General features: G+C 51.5%; 1 protein-coding gene across 10 annotated transcripts in view; it reads right to left on the bottom strand.

Annotated features, from left to right (window-relative positions):
- BOC (BOC cell adhesion associated, oncogene regulated) overlaps positions 1-18,391 on the bottom strand; it is a 59,884-nt gene that overhangs the window by 2,456 nt on the left and 39,037 nt on the right. For 4 of the 10 annotated variants that reach the window (XM_054075560.1, XM_054075568.1, XM_054075574.1 and 1 more), the window contains exons 4-16: positions 14,462-14,608; positions 13,498-13,641; positions 12,793-13,086; positions 11,357-11,629; positions 10,098-10,489; positions 7,281-7,449; positions 6,274-6,384; positions 4,915-5,121; positions 3,835-4,016; positions 2,971-3,076; positions 2,647-2,769; positions 1,005-1,226; positions 376-602 (exon numbers count right to left, since the gene is read on the bottom strand). In XM_054075560.1, coding sequence (XP_053931535.1) covers positions 376-602; positions 1,005-1,226; positions 2,647-2,769; positions 2,971-3,076; positions 3,835-4,016; positions 4,915-5,121; positions 6,274-6,384; positions 7,281-7,449; positions 10,098-10,489; positions 11,357-11,629; positions 12,793-13,086; positions 13,498-13,641; positions 14,462-14,608 — 2,597 coding nt within the window. The remainder of the gene's footprint in view (positions 1-375; positions 603-1,004; positions 1,227-2,646; positions 2,770-2,970; positions 3,077-3,834; positions 4,017-4,914; positions 5,122-6,273; positions 6,385-7,280; positions 7,450-10,097; positions 10,490-11,356; positions 11,630-12,792; positions 13,087-13,497; positions 13,642-14,461; positions 14,609-18,391) is intronic. The other 6 variants (XM_054075516.1, XM_054075525.1, XM_054075539.1 and 3 more) reach the window with 6 other exon arrangements.

Below are 18,391 nucleotides of genomic sequence, written 5' to 3'. Positions count from 1 at the left end.
ACCAATTTATAGTCTTGGCTTTGGCACTGCCTTGGCCTGTGTCACAATTTACACACAGCATCCTCAACATTGTCAGTCCCTGCGAGCTTTGCTCAGAAGAAAAAGGAACCATTCCCAGAATCTTTGCTAACTGCCTCCTCCATACTTAGAGCCACTGCCCCAAGAAACCACCTCTTCGCCAGTGTTTCAGAGACCTTCCTGTTCCTCCCATGTCTCAGACTCCACTGCAGAGGTGAAATCACTTTTAAGAAGGAGCCAGTCCTGCCACTCCTGCGTGCTGCAAAGGGTGCCAGCCATGTCTGGAGAAGACATCTCAATACGACCACGACCTCAAGCTCATGTCAAACCAACTGTTAACCGCAGGTGTGGACATACCTGTGCTACCTCATCTGGTCTGTAATCTCGGGGCTTGGTGCTTGCATAGCCTACTCCTGCAGGGGGGCAGATGCCATTCAGATGCGCCCCGCTGGTGTAGGGCTGCCCATTCGCATAGGGGTGTCCATTGGCACGTGGAGCAGAGACACCCCTCAGAGGCACCATGGTGTACTGGCAGGATGATACCAGCAGCCCAGCTCCTGGGAAGCCCATGTCGATGGTTTGCTCTGCAGATGAAAGAAAAAAAGGAAGTCTGAGGCCAAAAGCAGAGCTTCTTGAAGTGAGTAGCCAGCTGTCCTATCAGGAAGCTATTTTAGCACCCAAAGCATCCTTGGAGATGAATGGTGGAACAGGAAACTACACGAAGGCAAAGGGAGTGCCCCTTACCCCTGTTCTAGTCCCAGGGTCCCTTCTCAATGAGGTAAGCAGGTCAATGCACAAACGGTGGTCTTTGTCTTTATGGGGTTCCACAGGACATTTGGGACTTGCCCTCTGCCCACCCTCTCCCTGCTTACCAGAATGTGTAGCCCTCACACTTTGGGTGTTTGACCCAACTACACCCAAGGTCAGACCTGACCTGCAAGGCAGTGCACGTCTTGTAAATCAGCCCTCAAGAAAAGAACACTTACTCTGCTTCGACCAGGCTCTCCAAAGGCAAAAGGGGATGAAAGCCACGATGAGGAGTACAATAGAGCCCAGCACAACACCTACAATCAAGTATGGCAAGTCGCTGGAACGGGCCACCATGGCTCCTGTCCCCAGGCCACTGTGCCCCCCACTGAATGGGGGACGCTGCTGGGGGGACACTGTTGAGGGTGGAAGACGACCTGGCAGACCAAGAGACTTCCGAGCTGTAAAGGGAAGAGAGAGATCATGTTAGACACAGCAGGTGGAGTAACAGACAGCTCCAGGGATGTCTATGCTGCTGTGGCATGGACAGACTTCTACAGTGGCTTTAACAAAGAGCTGCTGGATGACAGACAATTTCCTAGGCTGATGCATATTGCAGTATAGGCAGGTCCTCTGTGCTTGGCTTACTGATCTGCCAGACTGTTGGGCTGCTAAAGCACAATAACACAGGCTGGATCGATGGGCTGAGGCCAATGGGATGAGGTTTAATCAGGCAAAGTGCCGAGTCCTGCACTTGGGGCACAATAACCCCATGAAGTGCTGTGGGCTTGGGGAACAGTGGCTGGAAAGCTGACCTGCAGAGAAAGACCTGGGGGTGTTGGTTGACAGTGGCTGAACAAGAGCAGCTGTGGCCCAGGTGGCCAAAAAGGCCAAAGGCATCCTGGCTTGGATCAGAAACAGCGTGGCCAGCAGGACTGGGGAAGTGATCATGCCTCTGTACTCAGCACTGGTGAGGTCACACCTCAAATCCTGTGTTCAGTTTTGGGCCCCTCACTAAAAGAAAGACATTGAGGCTCTGGAGCATGTTCAGAGAAGGGCAACAAAGCTGGTGAAGGGACTGGAGAACAAGTCTTACAAAGAGCGGCTATTTAGCCTGGAGAAAAGAAGGCTGAAGGAAGACCTTCTTGTTCTCTAAAGCTACCTAAAAGGAGATTGCAGAGAGGTGGATGCTGGTCTCTTCTCCCAAGTGACAGGTGATAATAAAGGAGGGAATGCCCTCAAGCTGCACAGGGGAAGTTTAGATTGGACATTAGGAAAAATTTCTTCACAGAAAGGGTTCTCAAGCACTGCCAGAGGCTGCCCAGGGAGGCAGTTGAGTCACTGTCCCTGGAGGTGTTCAAAAGGTGGGTAGAAGAGGTGCTTGGGGATATGATTTAGTAGTAAACAGGTACGGTTGGAGTCGATGATCTCTAAGGTCTTTTCCAACCTAATGATTCTATGAGCTTCTACAAAACACACACTTGGACTTAATTCTGTTCCTATCATGTTAGTGCAGCTGCTTGGAAGACATTGTGGGACCTGTTTATAACCACACACAGGAGTTCAGCACAGCAAGGGAAAGTTAGTCCTTCTGGTTGCAGTCACCATACTCAGGAAAACAAAGGTAACCACCGCTCTGAGAGAAACTGAGATGGATTCTGCACAAAGAGTCTATGAGCACTGGTATGGGTATGTACACATACTGATGAAATGCATCAACAAACATATGTCTCTTCTCCCCAGCACTGCTGCCGACACCTTGCCTGAGCTTGAGTGCTGCACTGTCAGGCAGGGATGGTGCCTGCCTTGCTGTGCTCTGCCGGCTGAGGGCAGGGAAGGCAGCAAGCTGTGCTCCCAGAGGCGCCCTGTCAAACTGATTACCTTTGGTTTCACAGATCATCACATTGCTGAACTCGCTTTCACCACCCTCATTGAAGCACTGCATCTTAATGTCATACGATGTCTCTGGCTGCAGGTGACTGATGGAGTGCCAGTACCGATCTCCTGAGGAGGGAACAAACACACAGTGCCATTAACTTCCTTGGGGAACACACAGGTGGCTCAGCTCTGCAGCAGTGCTAGGTACAGCAGGCCTGAACAGCAGCTGCAGCCGCCTCCTGTGCCTTGTGTGCACAGGGCTCCTTCTGGCTATGTACTCTCCAGGAGGAATTAGCAGCTGAGACCAAGTCTCTCAGTATCTCCTACCTTCCACCACGTCCTTCTTGTAGTCGCTGTCATTGTCACTGTCAGTGGGGCGGTAGTAGATGTAAAAACCATGGATGGGAGTGTTGTTGTTGCTGGCTGGGACGTACTGCAGAGAATGGGAGGGAGAGCAGAAATTAGCAGAGATGCCTGTGCTCTATATTGTACAAATTCTGCAACAGCAGTGACTCAGCTGGGCAAGGGCAAGCACAGCTTCGCCTGGACCCCAGCAGGCTCATGGCCTCCGGACAATCTTGCCATGAAACAGTGACTGCAGGAGTCCTACATTTCTGAAGATGGCTCTGTTCCTCCCCTACCCAGGGCAGCACTGCCCCAGGTCCATGTGTTCTTGCTGTCTTTCACCCCATACTTTATCAGCTACTGTGTGGTTTTAAATGAGCAGCAGTGCCCATTCTGCCCTGTAGCAATTTCTGGCTAGAGGCACTAGGAGAGAAGGGGGCAATGTGTTCCCCTGAATAAGCTGCTCTGCAGCAAGTGAGATTGAAGGACATATCTCCTGGCAACTACTGCGACAGAGGTGTTAATGGATTCCAGGAGTTTGGCCAGGAGAGCAACCAGCTGTTGAACTGCTGGTTGAATAAAACGATCAAGACCCTGAGGTTATCCACTGAAATGTGTACAGTGTTGCATTCAGACCAAAAGGATGCCCTAATGTCTCTGATCTCCCCCATTTCTACGTGGCCCAAGCCTAGTTCTCCTTTGCTGGAAGGAGCTATTGAATCCCAGCTCCATTTGTGCTGGTGACAGGCTCCAGTGTGGTAACCTGGAAGATGTGTAAGCTGCGCAAGTAGCAGCCACACGGCTGCCTCCAGCACATTTGGAGATCTCTGCCCCTACAAACCTTACCATCCACTTCAGCATGATGGTGGTCTCGTTGATGGCATCTGTGAAGGTGATGTATGGCCCAGCCACAGGGCGCTCGTAGGCTCGAGTGTTGTACCCATTCACCACATATGGCCGAGATGCTGCACTGGGCTCGCTCTCTCCCAGGATGTTCAGTGCCCGGACACGGAATTTGTAGGATATGCCTAGGGGGAAAATGAGAGATAAAAGGGTTGCAGAGATTGAAGTCTTCCAAGACTCCTACTGTCAGCACAGGCTTGACTGTGGAGAGGAGCTACATCTTCTCCAGAAGCAGAGAGGCTACCAAGAGGTTTTGACCAAAGTGCAAACACCAAATGGCCTGCTTTTCTTTGCCTTCCTCAGTTTCTGTCTGAGTGATGTAGGGGTCAGGTAGCAGTTCTGGAAGGTGTGTGGGTAGATTTAGAGATGACTGAAAGGATGTCCTGACCCATAAGCGGGTATGGGAAGGAGTCCTTCCTCTATTACATGGAGATTAAATACATAAACATCAGTTACAAGCTCAAAGCCTAAATAATCTTTACCCAAACATAATTTTACTGGTCTTTAAGTTGTGGTTGATATGTTGCCTTTTTAAGCTGTCCAGGCTCGGTGATGCCATCGTTTTTCATGTGAAGTGCAATGGGAATTGTGTGCCTATCTGTCTCGCCTGTGGCTAAGGGAAGTTCTGTCCTGTGTAGTAAAAGGCAAATCCAAATGCCTTTAGTAACTATATCCTGTAATAAACAAAAGCATGTGCAAAGCTTCCCAAGGGAGGTCAAACCTCTGCTGGTCTTTGCAGCGGGAAAAATTGGAGAAGCGTCTGCAGCTTTTTCCCCACGCATCCAAGGCTGGAGGTGGGGAGGCTTTGTTTTCCTCGCACATGCCGGTTCTAAGCATAGAATCATAGAATCACAAGGTTGGAAAGGACCCACTGGATCATCAAGTCCAACCATTCCTAACACTCCCTATAGAATCATAGAATCACCAGGTTGGAAAGGACCCACTGGATCATCGAGCATGACGTGACAGATGTCAAACCATATTACAGGGAGTGCACAGCCTTCCTACAGACCTCCTGCCTACCTTTCTCCAGGCCTGGAATTTCCACAGAGAGGCGAGAGGGAGGAATGTCACTGGTGGCCAGGACCCAGTCTCCCTGCTTCTTCAGTTTCTTATATTCCACACGGAAAGACTGGATGGGGAAGCCGCCATTCCCACGAGGGATCCATGTCACGTACACGGATGTCTCTGATGCCATGGAGATGGTTGGACGGTCCGGTGCCTCTGGAGCTGCAAGAGGTACAGAAGGACATCAAGACACAAAACACATTCCTCTCACCCTGTCTGGAGGATCCTGTAGCTCAGGTAGGTGGGTGCAGGAGTCCCTGCATTGCACCCACTCACATGCTCTTTATGTCCTGACTGCCCTATTCTTTCTGTCTCCTCATTAGAGCTGGCACCCCAAAATCCTCATTCCTTTCAGTCTGTGCCCTGCAAACATCTTTTACTCCTGTTTGCACCTTGCTCCTTTTAGACTCCCAATCCAAGCGGGATGAGACAAGGTCTGAGGTGTGCATACTCATCACAGGAGGGAGAGCTGCAAGAGGTGTGGATGCAGGGCTGGAGACAGAGCAAAAGGCCTCGCTGATGTGGAAGCAGTGAGCAGGGGCAGCCTGACACTGGGGACAGACAAGTGTAGGAGACAAAACCAGGAGAGGCTGACAAGAACCAGGTGAGGAGTAAACAGGGAAAAGGCACCTCCAGAGCGGCACTAACTGTCCCTTGTCATGGCTTGGCTGAGAGGAGGATGCCAGGACCTGCAGGGACTTGGTTCCCCTTTCTCCTTTGCATTCCCCCAGCACCCACTGGAGCACAGAATTTTGCTGGTCCCATGCACTGCACCTTGGCAGACTCCACGGCAGGGCTTTCTGAACCCTCCATGTGAAACTTGGCAAATTACAGAGTTTCTGACAAGTCCTTGCATTAATAGTGGGGACAGGCAGTGAGATCAGCCTGCTCTCCTAAGACAGCCTGCCTGTCTGCCAAGTGCATTAGCAGGGGTGTCATAGAATCAGAGAATGAATCATAGTATGGTTTGCATTGGAAGAGACCTTAAAGATCATCCAGTTCCAAACCCCCTGCCATGGGCAGGGACACGTCCCGTCAGACCAAGCTGCTCAAGGCTCCATCCAACCTGGCCTTGAACACCTCCAGGGATGGGGCAGACACAACTTCCCTGGGCAACCTGTGCCAGTGCCTCACCACTCTCATTGTGACCGAGAAGGACCTCTCCTCACCAGCAGCTAGAGATCACTCACCCAGCTTTGCAGTCTTGCTTTACCCAGCAGAGACTTCAACCCCAGCATAGCCTGGCCACTGCCACCCCTAAGAGGTCCAGCACCCCTTGCCCTCCCTCCTTGCCCAGTTCAGGGAGGGCCTTACGGGACAGACGGCTGTTGTCAGACTGGTTACTGCTCTGAGTGCTCGTTCCTGGGTCATCCCTCTGGATTTGCTGCTCTTTGCTGGCAACAATCTCTGGTTTTGGGCGCCGGCCTGTGCAGAAGGGAGAGATGGCATCAGCAACAAGGAGGCGTGGCTCAGGGTTAATTTTTTGCTGTGATGAACAAAGAAAATATTCCCATCCACGATGCTGAGGTAAGTACTCTTTGGACTCCAACAGCCCTAGAGAGGTTCAACGCACTCAAGCTGCAGGAACTAAAGCTAAGGGAGCAGGTTTGCTAAACTGTTACTAGGTTCCCCTCACATCTAATTTTCTAAAACTTTTAATTGGCTTTCTTGAAACGTTGCTAAATTTGTGCCTGAGAAGGGTAGTAACTAGCACGAGATGGGGGCAGGAGGGAGATGTGAACAAGATCAGCACCACAGGGAAAGTTGCTACAAAGGGAACACCATTCCCCATACCTGCTGGAGATATGAAAAGCAGACAGGGGACAGAGGGTCTTAGAGTAGATATTTCAAACATCCTTTTAGAGGCAAAGACAGCTCGGCACCAAGCAGACTGTGTGGGAAAGCTTGGAGTTTCCTTTAGTGCAGGACAAGTTTTTAGGGACAGATTAGACAAACACCTGGCAGGAACAACCCCCACAGGGTGATCCTGTCTCCAGGCAGAGGATGGATTAAATGACCTCTTGACATCCCCACTAGACCTATTTTCTATGGTTCTGCAGGTGTTCAACAGAGACATGGAGGGAGGAAGGGACTTACACCAGCTCAGGCAGAGGGGAAAACCTGATTTTCCCCATCTCATTTCAATCCCAACCTCCACTTCCCCTTCTGACAGAGTCACCCTAAGCTGAGGGCAGATGGGTTTCCAGAGCAGAGAGAGCCCCTTTGTCCTAAGGTTTGTGCTTTTGCCTCAGGGCTTGGGCAGGACATCTCAGAGGGGCCCTTCCCTGACTCAGAGCAAAACACCCAGGGAAAGGTTTGACCTTTACCAGTCCGGAAGGTCACCATGGCTGTCTGCCCCTCGCCGGCACAGTTGTGAGCGGCCATCTCCACCTCGTAGAGGCTCCCAGGGTCCAACCTGGTGAGGGTCAGGCGGTGCTGCGAGGCTGGGATGTCCCTCACTGCCCAGTTGTCCGAGGCGTTGGTGACCTGCTAAGAAACCAACGCAGGCGTTGCAAAGCTGGGGGCAGGCTGGGCTTCTTGCCTGCACTGAGCTCAGAAATTTCCATGACAGGCTGGGTATCAAACAGGGCTACCTTCCCTGCCCAGAGGGGAAGCAGAGAAGGTTTCCAGCCTGGTTTTGCAGAGCTGAAGGACTCAGGTATAAGCAGGACAAGTCACCAAGCAATAGGATGTTTTCTTGACCCCAGAGGTTCACTCAGCCCTGTTCTGCCTGCTGGTCTGCTCTGATACCACTGTCCCTCAATGCATATCGAGCTCTGGACCATGCCTGCCCACAAAAGGCAGCGTTAGCCAGAGGCTCGAGCTGCTTTAGGAGCCAAATCTCTCCTGTAGCCCAGCTGCTCATTTAGATGCTGGCCATTTCCATGGGGTGAAGACCCCAGACACTACTTTGATCATCTAAACCTAAATCATTTGACAGCTTTTTATCCAAATTTATCCAGCCTCACCGTTGGTGCTTCCTGGCTGAAATGAGGAACCTTAATGTTTGACCACAGGTTTCTGCAGGGAAGAGATCACGTACGACTCTGGCCCCAGAAAGGCTTGGAAACGCTATTCCCTTTTCGGTGATGCCCCAATGTCCCATGCAGAGGGGGAGGGAAGGTGGGACCTTCCTCCTTCTCCCCAGCTGCAAGGATAATATTTTTGCAAGCAAACAGGCAGGACGCTGAAGTGACCTGGTGCCAAAAGGAGCATTAGCAATGCAGGCAACGCAACAAAACGGAAATGCCAAGACTCCGCCGTATCATTCATCTTCTCCAAGCATTTGACACTGACTGATTAATGCCTGCCTCGTTTTATTTTTACTCCTGAGCCAGCGGAGTTGTGAGGCCAGGGAGGGGAGTCCTAAAGCCTGTTAATATCCAGGAAAGAAAAAAAGAAAATCTTAAAAACAAAGATAATGGCTGCAGGGCTTCTGACTGCTCACAGGCTGCTGAGATTTTAGGGGCAGCGTAAGAGCTGGGAAAGAGGGAGATACACAGGCATCATCCAGAGGAGAAGCAGACCCTTGCCCAGTACAAATGTAAGCCTCCTGTCAGTAGGTTTTACTTTCCTTAAAGCCATCTTTCACACAAAGAGTCTTTTCTCTTGTTGCTGAATTGAGGGATTCCTTCCCTCTCGCTACACATGCTTTTCAGTCTGAGATGTCAAAACTGGATCATTATATAACTTGATCCTAAAGATCTCTGATAGAAAGAGACTCTTTCTAAACAAGTTTAAGGGTTATTGGGACTAATTCCTTTCCACACAACCCTTAAGTGTCCCAAAAAAGAGTCTCCAGCTGAGAATTTGGACTACACTGAAAACATATTACTGCAAACTGCAGTGACCCATGGTGACCTCCACTGCCCTACAGCCCCTGCCAGGTGAAGCACTGAAAAACAAATAAAATATGGACAAACTCCAGCCTGCAAGTTAAGATCACAGACAGAACCGGTAGTTACATGATACACCCATTGGGGGACAAATCCCCTCTTGGCAGACAACCAGAGCCAACAGGCTGGTGAGGCTTTTGGCATCTTTTGGTTTTTCATTTAAGCTTACTCTACTGTGTTCCTGTCTTCGCATCTTCTGCCTTTGTTGTAAAGGGCTCTTTAAAGACACGGTGAGCTGAAACCCTCAGTTTAAGTTTGGTTTAGAAAGAAATCAGGGAGGTGTAGGCATTACAACCGCCTCCTATTATATTTTCACAAAATCAAACAATTCCAGGAAAACAGATAGATCTATATTCACATCTAATTGAAAACGGTGCCTCGCAGTGGCTGGGAATCCAAAACACGCCAGATCTGGAATGTACTCAAACCCCAAAGCAAAACCTAACTCTCTACTGTAACTATCTGCCTACCCAAAGGAAATACAGCAAACAGATAAATTCAATCCCCTTTTTCTCGCTTATACCCAAGGAAACGGGAAGAGATGCTTTACACCTCAAAAGCAGAATTTTTACCTTGACAATGCTTTGCTACTTAAGGAAACTTCTGGGCTACAGCTCTGCCTGCGCTCTGCCTGTGGTGCTGAGAAACAACGCAGAGGGCAGGAGTCCTTGAGCTCAAGCAGGACCCAGCACTGCACTGTGTGCTCACGTTGTGCCACCAGCCTCGACAGATGCTCCACTGTGCACTGCCTTTCAGCTTCCAGAATAAAACCAGTGACTGAGGACCTTCCCAGGGGATTTAGCACATCTACGAAAGCTCTCCGCCTGCTCCTCACAGTTACTAAGCACGGGTGCTTCAGTGCTGCTGAGCAGGTCAGGTACATGCAGCAGAGAGAGGCTGCGGCTCAGCGTCCTGCAGCCCAAACCTTTCAAAGCAAGAGGTGTCCCTGTGACTTGTGCCAAGACAAAAGCATTACAGAGCAAGTCACTGTGCAATCTGCCCTCAGGACTTCCTACTTGTGTAAGTACACAATAGGGAATTGGAAGTGGAAGCTCTTCAGACTGATAAGACATATGTGTGTGTACGCCCTCTGCGTACCTAGCAGATGGGAACCACTACGGGCTCAGCAAAACTCCTCTTGCAGCCTGTACTCATCATGCCTCAGCAGGCTGAGGCTGTAGCTGAGGAGGTCCCACCAACCAACGCCACCAGTGAGCAATGGGTGCCCCTGCCCCAACGCACCTGCTCACGAGGTGTGAAAACGTGCAGTGAGGCCACCAGCCCGCCTGTGGAACGACGCAGAGGAAAGATGGGAGCAGGACGAAACAGCGATACCTTGCGATGCTTCACCACATAATAGAGGATGGGGGCTCTGCTGTCAGGCCGGGGTCTCCACACCAGATCGTAGCTGTCTGTCTTGGATGTCCTGGGAGAACTGAGGATGATGGGGGCCTCAGCCGGAGACACCAGCTCCCCGTTGGCTGCACACTGTTGAGACGCTGCCAGCGGGGTCGCCCCAGGCCTTGGCAGTCCAACTTTATCCAGGGGCAGCTTTAAGGTGCTGTCCCTGGAAGGTGGTGTTGGAGGCTGAGCTGAGCCCAGATGGGCATCTCGACCAGGGGTGAGTGTAGCTCCTGAAAGACAAGGTGTCAGGGCAGGGTTAATATCCATCCCAGGCTGCAGGGAAGGCAGAGATAAGAGCCCCTTGAACCGCTCAGAAGACTGGCACCATACAGCCACTGTAGCACCTTAGACACCTTAGAGGCGTCAGGCCCCCAGCAGAGCTGCCTGCTATGCCACTCAAAAAGGAGTTGGCAACAATCTTTCCCCCTCCCACTATAAACCTAACACCCCCCAACTGAGGCCTCTCCAGGACAGACCCTGGCTGCATGAGGTTTCCTCCCCCTCTGAAGTGCCTCTTACCCTGGATAAGTTCAGCAGGGTCCAAGGAATCGGGTGGTACCTCTCCTACCCCAGGTGAATTCACCCTCATCAGTGTTTATGCTCTTACTCAGTGCAAGCTCAGAGGCAGAGCTGAATAAGCCGTGGGGATATAGGCACTACACCTATCATGTAGCAATAGCTCAAGCCTGCACACGTGGTACTTCAAATACTTAGGACTCTCTACCATCTGTTCCTACAGGAAGATACGGAGATCCCAGTCGAAAAGCACTCAAAGTGTAGGGTAAAAAGGAGGAAAGAGCAGGGCAGCTCAAACACAAGCAAGAGGGTTTTCCACCAACTTTCTTCTCCTGCTCCCCCTATTCGTTCAGTATGTGTTAGGCTCTGGGATTGAATGACCACAAGCTTGGAGTGGCACCGGAACAAGCTGCCCAGGGAATTCATGAACGCCACCTTCCTGGAGGTGTTCAAGGCCAGGCTGGATGGGGCTTTGAGCAGCCTGGTCCAGTGGGAGGTGTCCCTGCCCATGGCAGGGGGGTTGGAACTGGATAATCTTTAAGGTCCCTTCCAACCCAATCCATTCTGTGATTCTGACTCACCTGGCCGCGCTGTTCTCAGCTGTACCATGGCTTGTGCACTGCCAACCTCGTTCTCTGCCATGCACTGGTATATGCCGTCATCCTCAGGCCCCACGCTGACCAGCCGCAGTGCCTTGCGAGAGAGCCGGAGCCGGTGGCTTGTGGAGAGGGGGACAGCATTGCGAAGCCACATGACAGAGGGCTGGGGGTTCCCTCGCACCTCACAAGTGAACTTGGCGCTCTGGCCCCAGGGAATGATCTGCTGGGACAGCTCCATGGTGACCTCTGGGGGCTCTGCGTGGGGAGAAAACATGACCACTGAGTGCCACTTGGCAGAGAGCAAGGCACCATCATGGCTTTGCGCTTTCCTCTCTGGCAGGGATAAGGGCAGAGTGATGGATCCTTACTCCACCCCCAAGTCCCACTCCCTTTGTGGGGTCCTGCAGCAGTCTGCTTCAATGCACTTCCCCTTCAGCATCCACGTGAACCACAAGGAGAGGTGGTCCAAGGCCATCTGCCACTCAGATGACAGCAGCCACCTACAAGTCCCCTTCTTCTGAGCTGAAATGCTATTTTGCAAAGATTGTACTGGTGCCAGAACAACACATCAGCACCCAGATGAAATGCAATCCAATAAAATGTAGGCTTAGCCTCTCTAATGCTTGTGGGAAGGGGAAAGATGCATGGTAGAAATATCTAAGGTGCTTTATCCCTTATACTTCCCACCCCAAAGAGAGCCTCCCTACAGAACAGAACAAAAAGGAAGACATACATACTGATGTCTTCCCTATGCCAGTGTCAAATAGGTCTAAGCAGCAGCCAATCCTCCACTAGAAAGTGTTAGAGCAAAGCCAGTGCCACAAACCTTATTGCTCTCTACAGCTACCTAAAAGAAGGTTGTAGTGAGGTGGGGTTGTTTTCTTCTTCCTGGTAGCTAGTGATAGGACAAGGGGAAATGACCTCAAGATGTGCCAGGGGAGATTTAGGTTAGATATTAGAAGGAATTTCTTTACTGAAAGGGTTATCAGGCACTGGCAGAGGCTGCCCAGGGAGGTGGTTGAGTCACCATCCCTGGAGGTGTTTAGAAGATGAGTAGATGTTGTACTTGGGGACATGGTCTAGTGGTGGACCTAGCAAGGCTAGGTCAACGGTTGGACTTGATGATCTTAAAGGTATTCTCCAACCAAAACCATCCTATGATACTCTGAAGTGACAAGAGAAGAACTTCTGCAGAGGACCCACCAGCTCAGCCCATGGTGGGAGCCAGGAAGGGGGAACTACCACCCTCAAAGGAAGAATTTGTCCCATCTCCTACAAACCGGAACCACAAGCAGCAGTTTGCATTACATTGTGGTTTGTCCAGGGAGAGGAAGAGTACAGCAGCATTAATATTTTCCCCCCAAAGCAGTGGAGAAAGTGCAAGCTCTTTCTGAAGCCTGGGCTGCAGTGGCACTCACCAAACACCTGCACATTGTAGAAAATGAATGCGGCTCCAGCCTCCCCAACCCCATTGTCAGCCGTGCAGCTGTAGGTGCCCGAGTCCTCCTCACTCGTGGTGTCAATCAGGAGATTGCTGAGCAGGAAGCGCGTCTTGTTGTATGCGGAGACACTGGAGCCATCTTTGGCCCAGGTGACGCGTGGTGGGGGGATCCCACTGGCCACACACTCCAGAATAAGACTTTGGCCCTTTGTGACAATGATGGTCTGAGCTTCAGGGGGGTAGATTATCCGGGCTGCTTCCGCTGTGGAGCCTGGTGAGGAAAGGAAGAGGAAGGAGCTGGGTGGGAAGGAAGATGGCTGGTGGAAAAGCACCCTGTGCAGAGTGCAGGTAGGACTAGCATGCTGCTCCCCTGTGCTGGGCCAGAAAAACAGCAACGGAGGCCAAGAAGGACATTCCTTAAGGGATGGGTGCACACAGCAAGTGGTCTTGCCAAAGGGCTAAGGGCCTGTGCTCACCCATCACTGAGAACAAATCCTGAGGAGGTACAGCAGTCCCAGGGTTGCGCACACATACCCCAGGAACAGACACCGGGGCCTTCTGCTGCCGGAAAGGAGTTTTCCCAGCAACTGATACTGTCGGTTCACACAGAAAATCAGCTAGAGTAGCCCTGGGAGCTCCTGGAATTGCTATGGAGATGTGTAGTGAAGGGAGAGCAGCTTACGTCTCACACGGAGCCTCTCACTGGAGACCGAGGTTTTCACCTCCTGTGTCACGGGGTTGTAGGCAGCACATTTGTAAGTCCCTTCATCCTCTTGGCTTGCATTGACAATCTGAAGGTTCCCAGATGGCATGATAAGGTAATTGTCTGTAGAGAGAGAAGAGGAGGTGGCACGTGGTCACAAGATATGCTCCCGCCCAGCCTCCTGGAAGCTATGCAGTGCTCCAAAGAGAAGGTGGACAAATGGGAAGGGAAAAAAGAGCACAATAGAACTGACAGCACTGAAATGACCCCTTTTGGTTCAATTATCAAGCAGAAGAAGGAACAGAGCCTCAGGTGAAGCTAGTTTGTCACAGGTACATGCAGCAGGTCATAGAATCATAGACTCATGGAATTATAGAATGGTTTGAGTTGGAAGAGATCTTAAAGATCATCCACTTCCAACCCACCTGTCACGGGCAGGGACACGTCCCACCAGACCAGGCTGCACAAGGCCCCATCCAACCTGGCCTTGAACAACTCCAGGGATAGGGCAGCCACAATTTCCCCGGGCAACCTGTGCCAGTGCCTCACCACTCGCAGCGTGAAGAATTCTTTCCTAATGTCTAATCTAAATCTATCAAAACTTAGATCCAAATTTTAAACATTTCCCCAAATTCAATGTTGCCTTTACCCTGCCCGGGCTAGAAGAATGCTTCATGGACACATGAAAATGCAGAATGAAGAGTGACATTGTGCATCACCTAATTCTGTTTGCTTCTTAATGCAAGCTGGCGTTACACGTTTCCCCAGTCCCAGGCAGCAGGGACATCAGGGAGACCTGGCAGAGACCCTAAACTAACCTATGGTCAGAGCAGCAGTGAAGGGACAATGAGGAGGCAGCAGGCAGAGAAAGCTACTGCTGTAAGGAACAGTGAAACTGAGGGTCCTGGGAGGGGATCCAGTGGGACAAACTCTGTGCACTCACCTCGGGAGGCCTCTAGCCACTCCTGCTTCACACTGTAGCGGACCTGAGCCTTGGGGTGACTTTCGGGCAGGTCACAGGCAATCACAGCTGTGTTCCCTTCATCCACCTCTATCACATGCTGGCCATCAAATTTGAAATCTTTGAGATCTGCAGAGAGAGCAAACAACAGAGCATCTCAGTGGCTGGCTCAGCATCTTGGTGTCAGCTCTTCCTCTCCCTGTGGACCCAAGGCTGTTTCACTGTGGTGCCGGCAGAGGACCTCTCCATCCCCAGCAGCAAGGGAAACTGGCCTGGTGTCAGGGCTTTTTTTTTTTTTTTTCCTCCTCCTCCTTCCTACAAAATGGATAACTTAAAACACAGCTTCTGGAGAAGCTGCCTGCTCCACGGCTGAGAAACTGGGTGTGAAAAATCCTGGCCTGAGAGTGAAGAATGAGCCAACTTACTGCAGCACTGAAGGACGGCCAAAACTGGTCGTTCTGCTGCCTGCTATTTCAAACACGGCTGCTGTCCTGCTACTGAGAAGCTAATTTCGTAGTCATAACTCAGGGAGCCCAGACTGCTTCAAGTGTATAGAAGCTCAGTGACACAGTGGGAGAAGCTGTGTGGATGCTGGATGGTCCTAGAGCTCCTCCAGTGCCCAGGCAATTGGTGCCTCTGCTCTGGGCAGTCTCGCTCCCATCAAATATCTCACAGCTAAAGGCTGGTTAACCACAGAGCTTCCCATGTGTCCAAGTAGTGCCCGTGCCCTGTTTCAAAGAACAGAGACTCGCAAGGAAAAACAGCTCTTCCTCTACAAAGCACAGCTGTTCTCTGCTTAACACAGCCATGAAAACATCCTGTCCCAGCACATGTTCCCCTGCGAGGCTGAGATGGGGATCACTCCCCTGGCAGTGCTGAGGTGGGCAGCAGGACTGGAAGCAGAGGGGCAGAGGGGAAGGGGCTTTTTGTTTTCTTTTCCCTATTTTTCAAAGCAAGACAAGAGGACTGTGATGAAACTCCATGGGTCTGGTGAGGAAGGGAACATGCCAGCCTGAACCCCAAAGAGCTTCGCAGAGATGAAAACAGTCCCTGCTCTCCCTGGATACAATGGCAAATCTTGCTGGGCACTGCAAGCCCAAAGTTTGTCTTGGTCAGGCTGTGCTGGGAGGAAGAGAGTTTTGTGCCAGGAAAAAAGTCCCACACATGCATTTTTCATAGAATTATAGAATGGTTTGGGTTGGAAAGGACCTTAAAGATCATCCAGTTCCAACGTCCCTGCCATGGGCAGGGACACCTCTGACCAGATCAGCCTCCCCAAGACCCCGTCCAACCTGGCCTTGAATATTTCCAGGGAGGAGGCATCCACAGCTTCCCAGGCAACCTGTGCCAGTGCCTCACCAACACCTTTTTACAGTGCTGTGCACCAGCCCAGGCCACCACTAGTGACAACTGTACATCCCGTGGATGGTCACAAGTCACGTTGTCGCATCAAGACTCAAGCCGGCCCACCTTCCCTGGGACCCAGCACTAACACACATCTCTTGAGCGGCATGCCGCTAAATCCAGATGGGACCACACTTCCTTTTCAAGACCCTGCGCTAAGGCAGTGCATCGCATCCGTCGCCATGGCATGGTGTGGCCAAGCGCTGTCAACAGCTCCCTTGCCCCTCAAAACCCATCCCGGGTTGTGGCACCCGTGACCTCGGGCAGTTTGGAGAGCTGGGGGGAAGCAGAAGGACTGGCGGCGGGTGGACGGCGGGGAGCCTCCCTTGGCAGCCCCGGCCAGCAGAAAAATGTGTTTTTGTTCTCTGGGAAATGCAGCAGCACTCCAAGAGCAAAAGACAACTCTGGCTCCAAGCTTCTCCCACCCACAGTCATGGAAAAGTGACATGAAATTTCTCAAGCAGACTTTCTGATTAAAGCAAGATCCTTTATGGAGTTTAAATAAAAACCAGCTCTCTTGGCAAGGCAGTGTGAAAGCCTCCCCGAGTGTGGTGCGGAGGGGCTGCCGGGCGGCTGCTGGGGGAGCCAGCATTCCCGGGCCCAGATCTGAGGGAAGGGGAGAAGGTTGAAAAGAAAAGGGGAGGTTTTGCAATGTCATAAAAATGATTTGCAGTGAACATGCTTAATACTTCTGGAATTCCTTGGCATCGTTCAATTAAAAAAAATAATATTAAAAAGAAGGAATACGGGTGAGCTTCAGAAATGTGATTAATCCTTTAAGACAAGTTGAGGAGGGGAGCCATGTTTCCACTGGGTATTAAAGCCAGATGAAGGTTAACTCTTTGCTTGTGAAAAGCTGGCAGTGCCTTGTGCTCTTCCAGCAACGAAAGTCACTGCTGGGGAGGAGAAGGGTGCAGGGTATTTTCTCCTCTTTGCTTTTTATATTTGATCAAGGAATAAAATAGTAAGAGGCACAGAAATGGAAAAAGTGGAGGAGAGGCGAGAGCCCAGCGTCTGCCTGCCCATATCATGCATATTTCTCCGATCAACAAAATATAAACGAGCATCAGGAAAATTAATGTGCGCCTTGGTGGTCTGGATTCATCACAGCCAAATGAAGATTTCAGAGCCAAGGCATAGGCTCCATCAATGCTGGCAGGGATCTGTGCACACACACACACACACAGACACACACATGTGCACGCATACACAGACCCTGGAGAGGAAAAGGGGCCCAGAAGCCTGGAGAAAGAGCAGGCCCACAGTCCTGGCTGAGCAGAGCCCACCAGGAAGCACCACGCTCTTGGAGATAGAAAATGATGTCCCTGTGCTGAGGGACTCATGGGACAACCTTGGCCTGGGTGGATGGTGAGTTTCCTCATGTGCAGCCCCTTTGACAACAATTCAGCCCACGGCTCTCACAGCTGTGAATACCGCAGCTGCACGGGAGGGAGTGGGACTCCCTGCTCTTTCTGCCTTCCTCTCACAGCCCAGCCACCAGGGATGAGGGTGAAGCTGTGGACAGAGGTGGAAAAGACAGAGGAAAGGGATCTTGGGGTGGCTGGGGAAACTAGAACTGGGCAATGCTGGAGAACTGGAGTGAAATTAGCAGGGGAGAAGGAAAAAAAAAATCAGGTGGGCACTGGGACAAACTATTTTCCAATACGCAAGTGTAGGAGCTTCCTGGCAAACTACTCCCCTAAATTCCTGCTCCCCCACAGTGAACAAGACTGTCTTATTTGCCAGTGGGTTTTGGCATCAGGCGGTCTCAGTCACCCCACTCCCTGCTGGTACAGGCGCATACAGCCATCCATTAACACCGCTGGGCCAACAGGAGCTGGCAGGGGGTACCTGGGGGCATGGTGGGGCTAATACCCTTGTGCGTGGTGTTAGCCCCCCCCCTTCACATACCCCTTTGCGCTTGGCCCCAGTGCATCAAAAGAGAGGCTGCCTGGCTAGGATACACAGTTTCATCCTGGGGGCTTCAAATGGACCTCCCCCCAAGATGTTGGGAGCCACATGTGCTTCCCCCCACCAGGCAGTGCAGGGAGGGATGGAGGAGAGGGTCAGAACCAGGGGGGATGCAGTGCTCGCCTCTTTGGCTGTCCAGCTGGCAGCAGCTGTGCCCCATGTCTAACATGCAATTTGCACGCCAGGTCCAACTCCCGCCGCAGCTGGGAGAAACCACATCCCCTCTCCACTGGCTGGGTTTTCCTTTTCATATGGCAGCAACCGACATGCCAGCCCATGTCCTTGTCCTTAAAAGACACCCATGATCACAGGGAAGCAGCAAGTCTGCATCCACCAGCCACAGGCCAGGAGGTGCTGTGGACAAGACAGAGCACTGCCAATCCCAGCTGTGCTGGGATAACAGGGCTTATGTTGTTTTTTTTTTTCTTTTTCCCTTCTTTTTTTTTTGTTTAGAAGGGAGAGAAGGGAGTGCAACCGAAGTCCAAGCTTGTGTCCATCTGTGCCCTGTGCCAAGGCACGATGGGGTGAGCCAGGATG

This window comes from Cuculus canorus, chromosome 1 (assembly GCF_017976375.1).
Source record: "Cuculus canorus isolate bCucCan1 chromosome 1, bCucCan1.pri, whole genome shotgun sequence".
Lineage (NCBI taxonomy): Eukaryota > Metazoa > Chordata > Aves > Cuculiformes > Cuculidae > Cuculus > Cuculus canorus.
The sequence above is the reverse complement of the archived record's forward strand: the minus strand, read 5'-3'. Positions and strand labels throughout refer to the sequence as shown.